Source organism: Cydia strobilella, chromosome 26 (genome assembly GCF_947568885.1).
Source record: "Cydia strobilella chromosome 26, ilCydStro3.1, whole genome shotgun sequence".
Classification (NCBI taxonomy): Eukaryota; Metazoa; Arthropoda; class Insecta; order Lepidoptera; family Tortricidae; genus Cydia; species Cydia strobilella.
The window spans coordinates 5,673,999-5,686,546 of record NC_086066.1 but is presented as its reverse complement, the minus strand read 5'-3'; the positions used below and the strand labels follow the sequence as shown (position 1 = coordinate 5,686,546).

The window sequence follows — 12,548 nt, the reverse complement described above, 5'->3', positions numbered from 1 at the left end:
ACCGACAGATATCTTAGAGTATCGCTAAGGTTTAGCGTTTCTTTACAGAAAAAATAATGCTAAAGCCCACGTAAAACATATTTAGGTACCTTAATAACAAAACTTCGTCTCTAGTGGGACTCAAATAATTATATCAAATATATTAAAACAGTCACTTAAGTCTCTGAGGGTCTACGACGAACACCGAACTTCGGGCATCCTTCTCGGTCACTCTAATTAAGCCTTAATTGGTGTAAAAGAGAAAAATGAATGCAATTTGCAGTCGAAATTTGCTCCACGCCGACTTCGACTGAAGCGCGCTTGGTTGACGTGACGTTTTACTTTTAAAGTCGTAACAGGCTATCGCACCGCACCGCGACCTTGGTGCGGTCAAAATATCTCTTTCTCGCTTTAACTTATAGCTGTTTCCTTAACGCACGTACGGCGACCACCTTAATAGCCGTAACAGACTACCGCACCGCACCAAGGTCGCGGTGCGGTGCGATAGTCTGTTACGGAGTTTAATATGTATATTGAGTGTAAGTACCTTGGATGAATTTTTAAGGTTTGTTACTTTTCTGCCACTGGTTCTATAGTTTCTAACGGGCGCGTCTCAGGTGTGTCCGAAGCCAGCGATGGCGGTGCATCCGGATCGTCTTCTTTGGCCAGGCTCACGTCGCTCTTGCTGATAATATCGAAGACGGACAGATTATCGGCAAACGTTCGACGGCGGACCACGCACTTGTCGCATATTATTATAACACTGACTGCTGTAAAGAGCAAAAAAAAATAGTCTACCGTCAACAAGGGCCTCTGACACTCTTTGATAGAGAAAGATAGTCTAATTGCGATTCCTATAAGAGGAAAGAGAAAATAGTGCCATGCTTTGTCCTTATCATCGACCGGGTGGCAGCATAGGTAGGAGGCGATGGCGAAATACCGAAATTTATAAGTGAAAGAGAAAAAATCCTATGCTGCCCAAATTTTATATGAATATTTTTTCTCTTACCCCCGGTCGCTCGGTGGCGCGTCTATAAATACTTGTATACACTATTTCTATGACCGTCAAGCAGGGTAACTGGAGACAGGAGTGGTAACATTAGACGAAGGAAATATTCCCCAATTATTAGAACGTGACTGACAACTGTTTATAGAAATACTAACTGGGATGCTCCATATAAGTTGGCACCATCATTGTTTCGATTTTGTGCTCCTCTTTCCAATGGAAGAACATTTTCTTGATTATAGCTGACACCAACGCTATTAAAAATATGCTCACTCCAAAAAGAATGGTGTAAAGTGCCATTTAAAATGAGTTCACAGGATATAAAGGCTATTAAATACATAATTTTAAGCTAAATATTCCTGCTACAAATTAGCATGGCAAATGTAAATAATTCAAAAATAGTTTGACTGAGTTTGACGCATATTGTCAATATTTACTGGCTAAGGTTAAATATACAAAAGACTGTCTCATTTAAAACATAGACAGAGAGAATCACACTATCTTTGTCTTGCGCTAGCACTAGCACCCAAAAGAAAAGGATGAGTATAGTTTTTTTTTGTTTTTATTTACTGCCAATTTGGTTTGACCAACTATATTACTATACTTTTTGGTTAAATATAAGAACATCCATAATAAGAACATATTTTGCGATAATAGAGTTCTATAGTCTCACAAGCCATTTCCGTCAGTAGAAAAAAGTGGCAAATTTAAATGCAACTGAAGATAAATTTAATTGTCGATGGTATGGTTAGGTACATAATAAAATACCTTTTGCCCTGGCTGTTTCGTTCACGTTTCTTTAGCTTCCAAGGTCTCAGTTTTGTGCTCGAATATATAAAAAAAAATGTGGCGCGAAGCGAAGCGATTCGTGTTCAACTTGTTGAAGTAAAGTTATTATCTGACGCGGCAAGAATGAAATTATTTATAATATAATCATATTCCTAAATAATTTACCGATATTAGCATTATGTTTTTGATTTATAACAACAAACCAGTGACATGGACAACGAACTAAAAATGGATTTTGATAAATATGGTAAATATATACCTATTTCTTTTATTTTTAAAGTGGAATAGTAGTTTAAATTTTCGCAAATTTAATTTAAACGTGTATAATTTTGATTTTTAGTACACAATATTTCACAAAAATATCGCCTCGCCGTCGCTATTTCGGTGATAAAATCAAAACCAGAAAATTTATCAATCGAAGAGTATTTAATACAGCTTCAAAACAAAATCCGGGATTCGGAAACTGACCCAAACGAAACTGTGTGTAGCGACGATTTTAATTTTGATGACGATAACCAGGGTAGTCAAACGATTCTTAATGATTTCGTTTTTAACGATGATTGTTATCCGCAAAGAGAAAATTCTTTAGGAGATACGATAAGGTTGCTGAAAGAAGTGTCTACAGTTCAGGCACAGGTACGTTATTTTATTTTGTGGGTAGAAAAATATTAATTTTATTATTCTACTTAGGTACTATCAGTTCTTAACTTATTTCTACTCATGTGCCGTCGGAAAGTTTCCTAAATTGCGAAATTTCCAGTAAACATTTTCGATACCTTCTCATATTTTTGTATGGGGGTCGAAATTTCCGTTTCCAACTTTTTTGAAACTTTCCATAACTTGCACAAAGCACATTTGTACTTATTTCTTGTCAAATTCTATCATTCATCAAAATCAGTTTAGATGTTCATTAGTTACGAGGTAGTACAGAGACGACATACACTCACTCACACACACACACACACACACACAGCAACACAAATATAGGTACATAGAACATCGACAAAAGTGGGTGGGTAATATTTTGCGAGTCATAGGTATACAGCGTGGATTTTTAAAATGAGGCACTGTGGCTAGTGTGGGTGCTGCTACTCCGAAAAGGGACTGGTAAAATATTAAATGATATTTCGTAGGTACATACGTACCGAAAAACTTATTTTAACTCTGACATATCTGATGGAGATTGTACGAACCCTTAACTTAAATTAATTTAGTTAACTTTTTGAGTGTACTTACTTTACTTACCTGTATCCTTATCACGAGTTTGACACTGATATATTCGCTAGCGGCTGCGTAAACACACAATGCATCTCCCTCGTACTGACATTGGTGCAAGTTTGATGCAATGTGTTCGAGTTAACGCAGTCGCTAACGTTTAAGACCGCATAAAACTCATTCTTGCTTCTCAGTACTTCTACAATTCGTTGAAACTAATTTCAGCCTGACGGTGACCAAATGTTTAGTCAATTGACGTTCTGTGAAAGTCAAGAAAATCCAAATAACACTGTTATTAATTGTCACAACAAGAGTAATGAAGTAATAGAAGACAATTATGAGAATCCTATAAATATTGTTGCAAATGATAATATGGACTCGCAAGAAACTCAACTCTATACCCTGTATGGTTTTACGCAAGACTACTCTCATGTTAGTCAAACTCAGAACGAATATTTTGTCATATCTGATAAATATATAAGAAATAACGCTAATGGTAATGGTAATAATGTAATGGAAGTAAACGACCAATATAGAGATATGCAAAAAGATAATGATAATCAAAATGCGCTGACAGAAAATATAATGCATGATAAAGAAAGAGAATATATTGAAAAACCAATAAGTGAAAATCAGACAACAGTAAACGTAGAAAATAATCTTAGAAATACACAAATACAGTATAATTATCATAATGATAGAGAATCTGGAGATGTATCTAAATGCGATGTCATTAATGTTACTAATAATGTTGTGAAAGAAATAGAAAATGAAAATATTCGTAACACATCGGTATTTCAAAATGATATTGCTAATGCATCGGACACAAATAAAGATATACATGGTATTAATAAAACTATAAACAGTAACACATGCGGGAATATGACTGAAACGTATGTAACAAATACTGTAAAAGAAACAAATGATTGCACTTTTGGTAGCCAAAATACAGTACCTAACGAATTAACAAATAACAGTGACAAAAATCAAAATTTTAAACAAGATAGTCAATGTAATACTGACATTAACAAAGAAATGGCAGAAAATAATAACACTGATGATGTTCAAAAAGAAACAGATGAACATTTTGAAGTAGCAATGGATGTGGATGAATCAGAAAGTGATGAAAATGTACAAGAAAGAATACCGTTTAAAGTTATTGAAGAATTGGACCGAGTTAAGACGTTTTTGAACAGGAAAGACAAGAAATACGATGGGTATTCCACCGATTCTGGATACAGGAGCGATTCGCAGCACAGAAATTCACTGAGAAGTTGTAAGTATTATCCATACACGATATATCTTGTATATTATACAGGGTGTATTTTAATTATTATCCGTACCACAGGCTATAATTTAAGATATCGATATATATATCTTAAAGTGTAGCCTATATATATAGATGTGTCTGCCTCAGATCTGTTCGCATCTGTTCACCTAATTTCTATCATACATTACATATTTGTCCGCCAAACATTTGTTGTTCAGGATGAACAAGAAAATGTGGACAATATTCACAATCTTTTTAGGGTTCCGTACCCAACGGGTAAAAACGGGACCATTACTAAGACTCCGCTGTCTGTCTGTCACCAGGCTGTATCTCACGAACCGTGATAGCTAGACAGTTGAAATTTTCACAGCATGTATTTGTTGCCTATAACAACAAATACTAAAAACAGAATAATATAAATATTTAAATGGGGCTCCCATACAACAAACGTGATTTTTTTGCCGTTTTTTGCGTAATGGTACGGAACCCTTCGTGCGCGAGTCCGACTCGCACTTGGCCGGTTTTTTCTTGACGTTACAGAGCACACAAGGCATCACATCAGCCAGTGCTCGCCACAGACTCATTTATTTCAATGTTTTCAGCGTCTCAGCCGTCAGAAGGTTGGTTGAACCAGTCTGCCTACTGCCTGTTCAACCACATCATGCAAGCCGTGCCGACTGACGACATCGTCAAAGAAATTTCTCAGGTATTAAGGTTTTTAAATACAGTAGAGCCTTCAGTGCCTTCAGAGCCTTCAGGTTCAAATCGAACCAACGTCCTCTGCTATCGCGGCAGCTGCCTAAGCCCCTCCACCCTGGTCACGGCGGCATGGGTCGAATTTTTCCAAGTATATGAAATTTCCTGAGCCATGGGGCTTAGGCACCTGCCGCGATAGCAGAGGAAGCTGGTTCAATTCCAGCCTTTGGCACTGGAGTCCTTGGTCACTTTTTGCTTCGTATATACCAATTATTTTGGTTTATAATTTATATACTGGTACAAGTGTTTCTACTTGAAATAACACAAATTAAAACATTTTCAAAAAAAAACTTAATTTGTACTAATAGTACAGTAGAACCTCGGTAATCCGGACCCTCTCTAATCCGGCGATCACTGTAACCTTCTTTTATAGTACATATGGTGCTACTTTCTCGCACTAGTGCGTAAAAGAGCACTTTTCGTGCATATGTCGAAAGTTTAAAGGGTCATATGTACTGTAAAACGTTGTACGATACACGTGCGAATAGGTAATTCGCCACTCGTTTCGAATTTCCTCTTTTCCGCACTTGTATCGTAAATAACTATTACATGCAATTTTTTTGTAGGTGTTAGGTAAGCTGATAGACAAGTTACATGAAGACGAAAACTACCCTCCGTTTTTAGAAGAAGTACTCGAGACGATCGACGGCATGCTTCGCGACATACACACAGACGGATGCACAGACAACTCGGTAAGCCCACTACTGGTACTGTTTAAAAAACCGGCCAAGTGCGAGTCGGACTCGCGCACCGAGGGTTCCGTACTTTTTAGTATTTGTTGTTATAGCGGCAACAGAAATACATCATCTGTGAAAATTTCAACTGTCTAGCTATCACGGTTCATGAGATACAGCCTGGTGACAGACGGACGGACAGCGGTCTTAGTAATAGGGTCCCGTTTTTACCCTTTGGGTACGGAACCTTAAAAATAACTATTTTAAACCTTATGGGTCTCCGGCAAGCTCGGTTCTCCATACAAATGTAGTTCCGCTCTCATTTTAAAACGACTAGCTAGATTGCTCTGAAACTTTGTACTTACAATAGGATAAGGTATATCTATGTCTGTAATTAGTTTATGTAACTTCAGATACCATAGTAAAAAAAAAGTGAATTTAAGTTTTTTATACAAAACTAGTTTTTGCTCTATTTTGTTTGTTTTATAAACTGGAGCTATATAAACTAATTTCAGATCTAGATATACCTCATGTCATTGTATGTGCAAAGTTTCATTACAATCCAACACGTAGTTTTAAAATGAGAGCGGAACTACGTTTGTATCGGAAGGTGCAATTCGTGCACAGAAATACATCATACATCTGAAAATTTCAACTGTCTAGCTATCACGGTTTATGAGATACAGCCAGTCTTAGTAATAGGGTCCCGTTTTTTACCCTTTGGGTACGGAACCCTATAAATTATTCATTTGTTTCAGATTTTAACCAAAGACGAGAAGGTCCAACGTATGATTCTACTCAACAAATCAAAACACATATTAAAATATAGCATAGAAAAAATAACAGCAATACTCGAAGAGTTACATACAAATTTAAAGCAAGAAAATCTATACGAATGCACAAATATAGTCGAATTAGAAAACATATGCTACATATTTCATATGTTAGAAAAATTCCTAAAAAGATATAAGAAAGTTAAAGATTCTAACCAAAGTCAAAGTTCACAAGATATTTTACCAAAAAGGAGCTCTTTAACTGATTTGTGGAGGAAAAAATGGAATCCAAATTGTAAGGAAATAATAAGAAATGAGAGTAAAATTTGCGTTTTGAAAAAGTGCAGTGAGATATTGAATAAAATTATTGTAGAATGCATGAACGGGTACAGTTTGGTGTCTTATTCTGCTTTGCAATGTTTTAATTTGATACAAGACTAACCCTTTTAGCGACACTTGCTACCCACTAACCCGGGGTTAACCGGTTGACCTGGAGCACAGAATATATAATAGTACTAGATACAGAAGATTCACTCTAACAACACGCGTCTAGTACGCGCAAGGCGGCGCAAGCGCGTGCAGGCGTCCGTTCCGTAGCGGTGTAATTATGGCAAAACCCCAAAATTGGGGCGCAGGTACTTGTAGCGACGCGACGAAATCGCGAAGCACGCCTGCCTGGAGTTACCATGGTTACCAGTACAATTAAACATTGAGTTAACGGTTTAACCGGTTAACCCCGGGTTAGTGTGATGCAAGCGGCACTTAGGGATTGTGTTTTTTTAACGTACAGCTGTGTTTAGGTTTCTTGAAATATATCTTGTTTAATTTAAGCTACTTATAAATATAGTGTATATAATTCTTTTCAAATGACTTTTTCGCCTAAGACGGTTATCTGTTAAATAAAAGCCATTGTTCCTTTGTGCGAGCGGTCGCCCATTGGCACGCGCCGTAGCACGCGCTCAGACTCAATGGTACACAATGGGCGACCGCTCACAGAAAAGGAACAATGGCTTTTGTTTAACAGATAACCGTCTTAGGCGAAAAAGTCATTTGATAAGATGCAGACTATACTAATGCAATACATCTCATTTATATTTCTCTCTGTAAATACAAATCTGTTTATGTTTAGTTTCTGAATTAAAACTAAAAAGTTATCAATTTATCACAGAGTTTTATTTTAGGTAATATAGGTATTTCATCACAAGTTATATTCGCTGCTTTTGATTCTGACTGAACTAAGTAGGGTTAAGGCGGACACAGTGGCTCAACGGAAACAGTGGCTCAGTCGCCCAAATATCGCTATACTATGTAGCACCCTTACGTGTTAGAATAACCATTGCTCGTTTATTTGTGAAGTTTTCAACCAAAAGGTACCACATTGTCGCTTGTCGATAAGGTTGATTTCTAATTGAAGCTATATGGAAATAGCGCCTTACTGACAAGCGACAATAAGTACCCTTTTGGTTGAAAATGGCACATTTGATGTTCGATTACTGAATGTTTCTGATGTATTAGCAGGGAAAAAATTGCCTTTCATGTTGGAATTAGGTTGAGTGAGCCAATGTACCCGGCTATTTTTCCCGAGCCACTGTTCCCTACCCGACCCTAGACACTTTCGCCAGTAGGCGTTTGCTTTTTAATGTCACATGTGCGTTGCCGGTTTTTATTAGTTGAATGATACTTTAGATTTTTGTTCAGACCTATAGGGACCGTGCGCGTTGGAGGGTCTGCCATCTTGTGGCCTGAATCGGAACCATAAACATGTACATCACATGTACATTGACACTTCACGCCAAAGCAAGTGCTGCCATCTTGTGGGCTACTTTGGAAGCATAAACTACACATTTACGCCTCGCGCCAAAAATCTGACTTCTCCTGTGCTGCCCCCTACAGTTTATGCACGCTCCCTATTGGTAGTAGGTATAGTTTGATACTTATTCTTGATTATAAAAAGCCGATAGTTCTTCTTCTAACTTGTTCTTTTCGCACACCGACCTTAGATGTCTGTTGAGTTTGCTGTTACCCTGAAAACAAATAAAATATTATATTAAGAGTGATTTATCAATTAACCCTATTCGATTTTTTATATTAATTAAAACAGTTTGTCAATCATTAATCAATTATTCAATCATTAAATCATTGGTCAATAATCTTAAACAACGATTTAACGCCCTCTATATATTCACATACGTATGTGAGCCCTCAGTGACTTCTTGCTAGTATAACTCACCCCACACATATTGCAGCTATATTTAGGTATATTTTGCAGTATATCCTAGCTATTTACCTGGGAGCTGGCCCCACAGAGATGACACAAGCACAGTTTGTACTGCGCCGTGTGCCTCCGTATGGGAGCGCCCAGGGACTTCCTGCTAGTATAACTGGTCCCACACATACATTAGCAGTATTTCGTATAGATATTTATATCCTAGTTATTTACCTGGAAGCTGGCCCCACAGAGATGACACAAGCACAGTTTGTACTGCGCCGTGTGCCTCCGTATGGGAGCGCCCAGGGACTTCCTGCTAGTAACTGGTCTCACACACATTGCAGCAGTATTGCGTATAGATATTTATATCCTAGTTATTTACCTGGAAGCTGACCCCACAAAGATGACACAAGCACTGTTTCGGCTGCGCCGTGTGCCTCCGTATGTGAGCTCCCAGGGACTTCTTGCTAGTAATGCTAGTATAACTGAACTGGCCCCACACATATTGCAGCAACATTTATAGGTATATTCTGCAGTATATCCTAGTTATTTACCTGGAAGCTGGCCCCGCAGAGATGACACAAGCACAGTTCGGCTGCGCTGTGTGCGTCCGTATGTGAGCGCCCAGGGACTTCTTGCTAGTATAACTGGCTCTACACATATTGCAGCTATATTTAGGTATATTTTGCAGTATATCCTAGCTATTTATCTGAGAGCTGGCTCCACAGAGATGACACAAGCATTGTTTCGGCTGCGCCGTGTGCCTCCGTATGTGAGCGCTCAGGGACTTATTGCTAGTATAACTCGCTCCACACATATTGCAGCAGTATTTCGTATAGATATTTATATCCTAGTTATTTACCTGGAAGCTGGCCCCACAGAGATGACACAAGCACAGTTTGTACTGCGCCGTGTGCCTCCGTATGTGAGCGCTCAGTGACTTCTTGCTAGTATAACTAGCTCCACACATATTGCAGCAGTATTGCGTATAGATATTTATATCCTAGTTATTTACCTGGAAGCTGGCCCCACAGAGATGACACAAGCACTGTTTCGGCTGCGCCGTGTGCCTCCGTATGTGAGCCCCCAGGGACTTCTTGCTAGTAATGCTAGTATAACTGAACTGGCCCCACACATATTGCAGCAACATTTATAGGTATATTCTGCAGTATATCCTAGCTATTTACCTGGAAGCTGGCCCCACAGAGATGACACAAGCACAGTTCGACTGCGCTGTGTGCGTCCGTATGTGAGCGCCCAGGGACTTCTTGCTAGTATAACTGGCTCTACACATATTGCAGCTATACTTAGGTATATTTTGCAGTATATCCTAGCTATTTATCTGGGAGCTGGCTCCACAGAGATGACACAAGCACTGTTTCGGCTGCGCCGTGTGCATCCATATGTGAGCGCTCAGCGACTTATTGCTAGTATAACTCGCTCCACACATATTGCAGCAGTATTTCGTATAGATATTTATATCCTAGTTATTTACCTGGAAGCTGGCCCCACAGAGATGACACTAGCACAGTTTGTACTGCGCCGTGTGCCTCCGTATGTGAGCGCCCAGGGACTTTCTGCTAGTAACTGGTCCCACACACATTGCAGCAGTATTGCGTATAGATATTTATATCCTAGTTATTTACCTGGAAGCTGGCCCCACAGAGATGACACAAGCACAGTTTGTACTGCGCCGTTTGCCTCCGTATGTGAGCGCCCAGGGACTTCCTGCTAGTAACTGGACTCACACACATTGCAGCAGTATTGCGTATAGATATTTATATCCTAGTTATTTACCTGGAAGCTGGCCCCACAGAGATGACACAAGCACTGTTTAGGCTGCGCCGTGTGCCTCCGTATGTAAGCGCTCAGCGACTTATTGCTAGTATAACTCGCTCCACACATATTGCAGCAGTATTTCGTATAGATATTTATATCCTAGTTATTTACCTGGAAGCTGGCCCCACAGAGATGACACAAGCACTGTTTCGGCTGCGCCGTGTGCCTCCGTATGTGAGCGCTCAGCGACTTATTGCTAGTATAACTCGCTCCACACATATTGCAGCAGTATTTCGTATAGATATTTATATCCTAGTTATTTACCTGGAAGCTGGCCCCACAGAGATGACACAAGCACTGTTTCGGCTGCGCCGTGTGCCTCCGTATGTGAGCGCTCAGCGACTTATTGCTAGTATAACTCGCTCCACACATATTGCAGCAGTATTTCGTATAGATATTTATATCCTAGTTATTTACCTGGAAGCTGGCCCCACAGAGATGACACAAGCACTGTTTCGGCTGCGCCGTGTGCCTCCGTATGTGAGCGCTCAGCGACTTATTGCTAGTATAACTCGCTCCACACATATTGCAGCAGTGTTTCGTATAGATATTTATATCCTAGTTATTTACCTGGAAGCTGGCCCCACAGAGATGACACAAGCACTGTTTCGGCTGCGCCGTGTGCCTCCGTATGTGAGCGCTCAGCGACTTATTGCTAGTATAACTCGCTCCACACATATTGCAGCAGTATTTCGTATAGATATTTATATCCTAGTTATTTACCTGGAAGCTGGCCCCACAGAGATGACACAAGCACTGTTTCGGCTGCGCCGTGTGCCTCCGTATGTGAGCGCTCAGCGACTTATTGCTAGTATAACTCGCTCCACACATATTGCAGCAGTATTTCGTATAGATATTTATATCCTAGTTATTTACCTGGAAGCTGGCCCCACAGAGATGACACAAGCACTGTTTCGGCTGCGCCGTGTGCCTCCGTATGTAAGCGCTCAGCGACTTATTGCTAGTATAACTCGCTCCACACATATTGCAGCAGTATTTCGTATAGATATTTATATCCTAGTTATTTACCTGGAAGCTGGCCCCACAGAGATGACACAAGCAGTTTCGGCTGCGCCGTGTGCCTCCGTATGTGAGCGCTTAGCGACTTATTGCTAGTATAACTCGCTCCACACATATTGCAGCAGTATTTCGTATAGATATTTATATCCTAGTTATTTACCTGGAAGCTGGCCCCACAGAGATGACACAAGCACTGTTTCGGCTGCGCCGTGTGCCTCCGTATGTGAGCGCTCAGCGACTTATTGCTAGTATAACTCGCTCCACACATATTGCAGCAGTATTTCGTATAGATATTTATATCCTAGTTATTTACCTGGAAGCTGGCCCCACAGAGATGACACAAGCACTGTTTCGGCTGCGCCGTGTGCCTCCGTATGTGAGCGCTCAAGGACTTCTTGCTAGTATAACTCGCTCTACACATATTGCAGCAGTATTTCTTGTCGGTGGAGTGTACTGTTTGCATGTGGGACGCTAGGGAGCGCTGCGTGGCGAAGGTTTTTGAGCACAGTTGGCAGGGGAGGCTGAAATGGAAAATAAGTTGTTTTAAGACATTAATACGATTACTTTCTTTCTCTTTAACTTTCTGTCTTCTAGATAATTACTCGTATTTCGATCAATCATTAATCAATCTTTATTATTCACAACGACGGGACTTAATCGCGTAAAATAAGTCCCGTCGTTGTGAATAATAATGAGTAAAAATCGTGAAAGTTTAAATCAGTGTCATTGATCTATCTACCAAAGCAATCATACACGTTTTATGATAAATTAAAAAAATCGGCCGAATCCCGACGCGCACGCGCATGCAAACTAAAAAGTTGAGGGTTTTATGAAGTGGTCGTCAACGTTCCCCGTCACACTAAAAAGTCGCGATACTCTGCGCGCACCTACTTAGTGAGTACACGCCCTTCGACGTCCTTCTTACTAAAAAATTGGGCGAATGTTGTTCGCTCTTAAATACTAGTCGCCCTTCACACTAATAACTTGGGCAAAGCCCGAAGTTCAACGTCTGTATCTA

General features: G+C 39.9%; 3 protein-coding genes across 4 annotated transcripts in view; 1 reads left to right on the top strand and 2 right to left on the bottom strand.

The window, feature by feature from the left end:
- LOC134753280 (zinc finger and BTB domain-containing protein 41-like) overlaps positions 1–12,548 on the bottom strand; it is a 47,621-nt gene that overhangs the window by 14,484 nt on the left and 20,589 nt on the right. Inside the window, exons 7-8 of one of the 2 annotated variants that reach the window (XM_063689126.1) lie at positions 11,844–12,051; positions 8,163–8,486 (exon numbers count right to left, since the gene is read on the bottom strand). In XM_063689126.1, coding sequence (XP_063545196.1) covers positions 8,397–8,486; positions 11,844–12,051 — 298 coding nt within the window. In that variant the 3' untranslated portion in view covers positions 8,163–8,396. Of the gene's footprint in view, positions 1–8,162; positions 8,487–11,816; positions 12,052–12,548 lie in introns of those variants that run through there. The other variant, XM_063689125.1, reaches the window with a different exon arrangement.
- Positions 529–1,381, bottom strand: LOC134753300 (uncharacterized). Its single transcript, XM_063689152.1, has 2 exons — positions 1,144–1,381; positions 529–749 (listed from the first exon to the last, which is right to left on the bottom strand). Exons 1-2 carry the CDS (start codon positions 1,283–1,285, stop codon positions 550–552), a joined length of 342 nt encoding a protein of 113 aa, XP_063545222.1. The 5' UTR covers positions 1,286–1,381; the 3' UTR covers positions 529–549.
- LOC134753234 (uncharacterized) lies at positions 3,805–7,084 on the top strand. Its single transcript, XM_063689036.1, has 4 exons — positions 3,805–4,265; positions 4,862–4,965; positions 5,582–5,707; positions 6,448–7,084. Exons 1-4 carry the CDS (start codon positions 3,872–3,874, stop codon positions 6,901–6,903), a joined length of 1,080 nt encoding a protein of 359 aa, XP_063545106.1. The 5' UTR covers positions 3,805–3,871; the 3' UTR covers positions 6,904–7,084.

Coding starts and splice junctions, on each gene's coding strand:
- LOC134753300 (XM_063689152.1), bottom strand. CDS start 1,285: ATGGCACTTTACACCATTCTTTTTGGAGTGAGCATATTTTTAATAGCG. Junction 750..1,143: donor AACTTATATGGAGCATCCCA/GTTAGTATTTCT, acceptor TGCTCTTTACAG/CAGTCAGTGTTATAATAATA.
- LOC134753234 (XM_063689036.1), top strand. CDS start 3,872: ATGACTGAAACGTATGTAACAAATACTGTAAAAGAAACAAATGATTGC. Junction 4,266..4,861: donor CAGAAATTCACTGAGAAGTT/GTAAGTATTATC, acceptor CAATGTTTTCAG/CGTCTCAGCCGTCAGAAGGT. Junction 4,966..5,581: donor TCGTCAAAGAAATTTCTCAG/GTATTAAGGTTT, acceptor ATTTTTTTGTAG/GTGTTAGGTAAGCTGATAGA.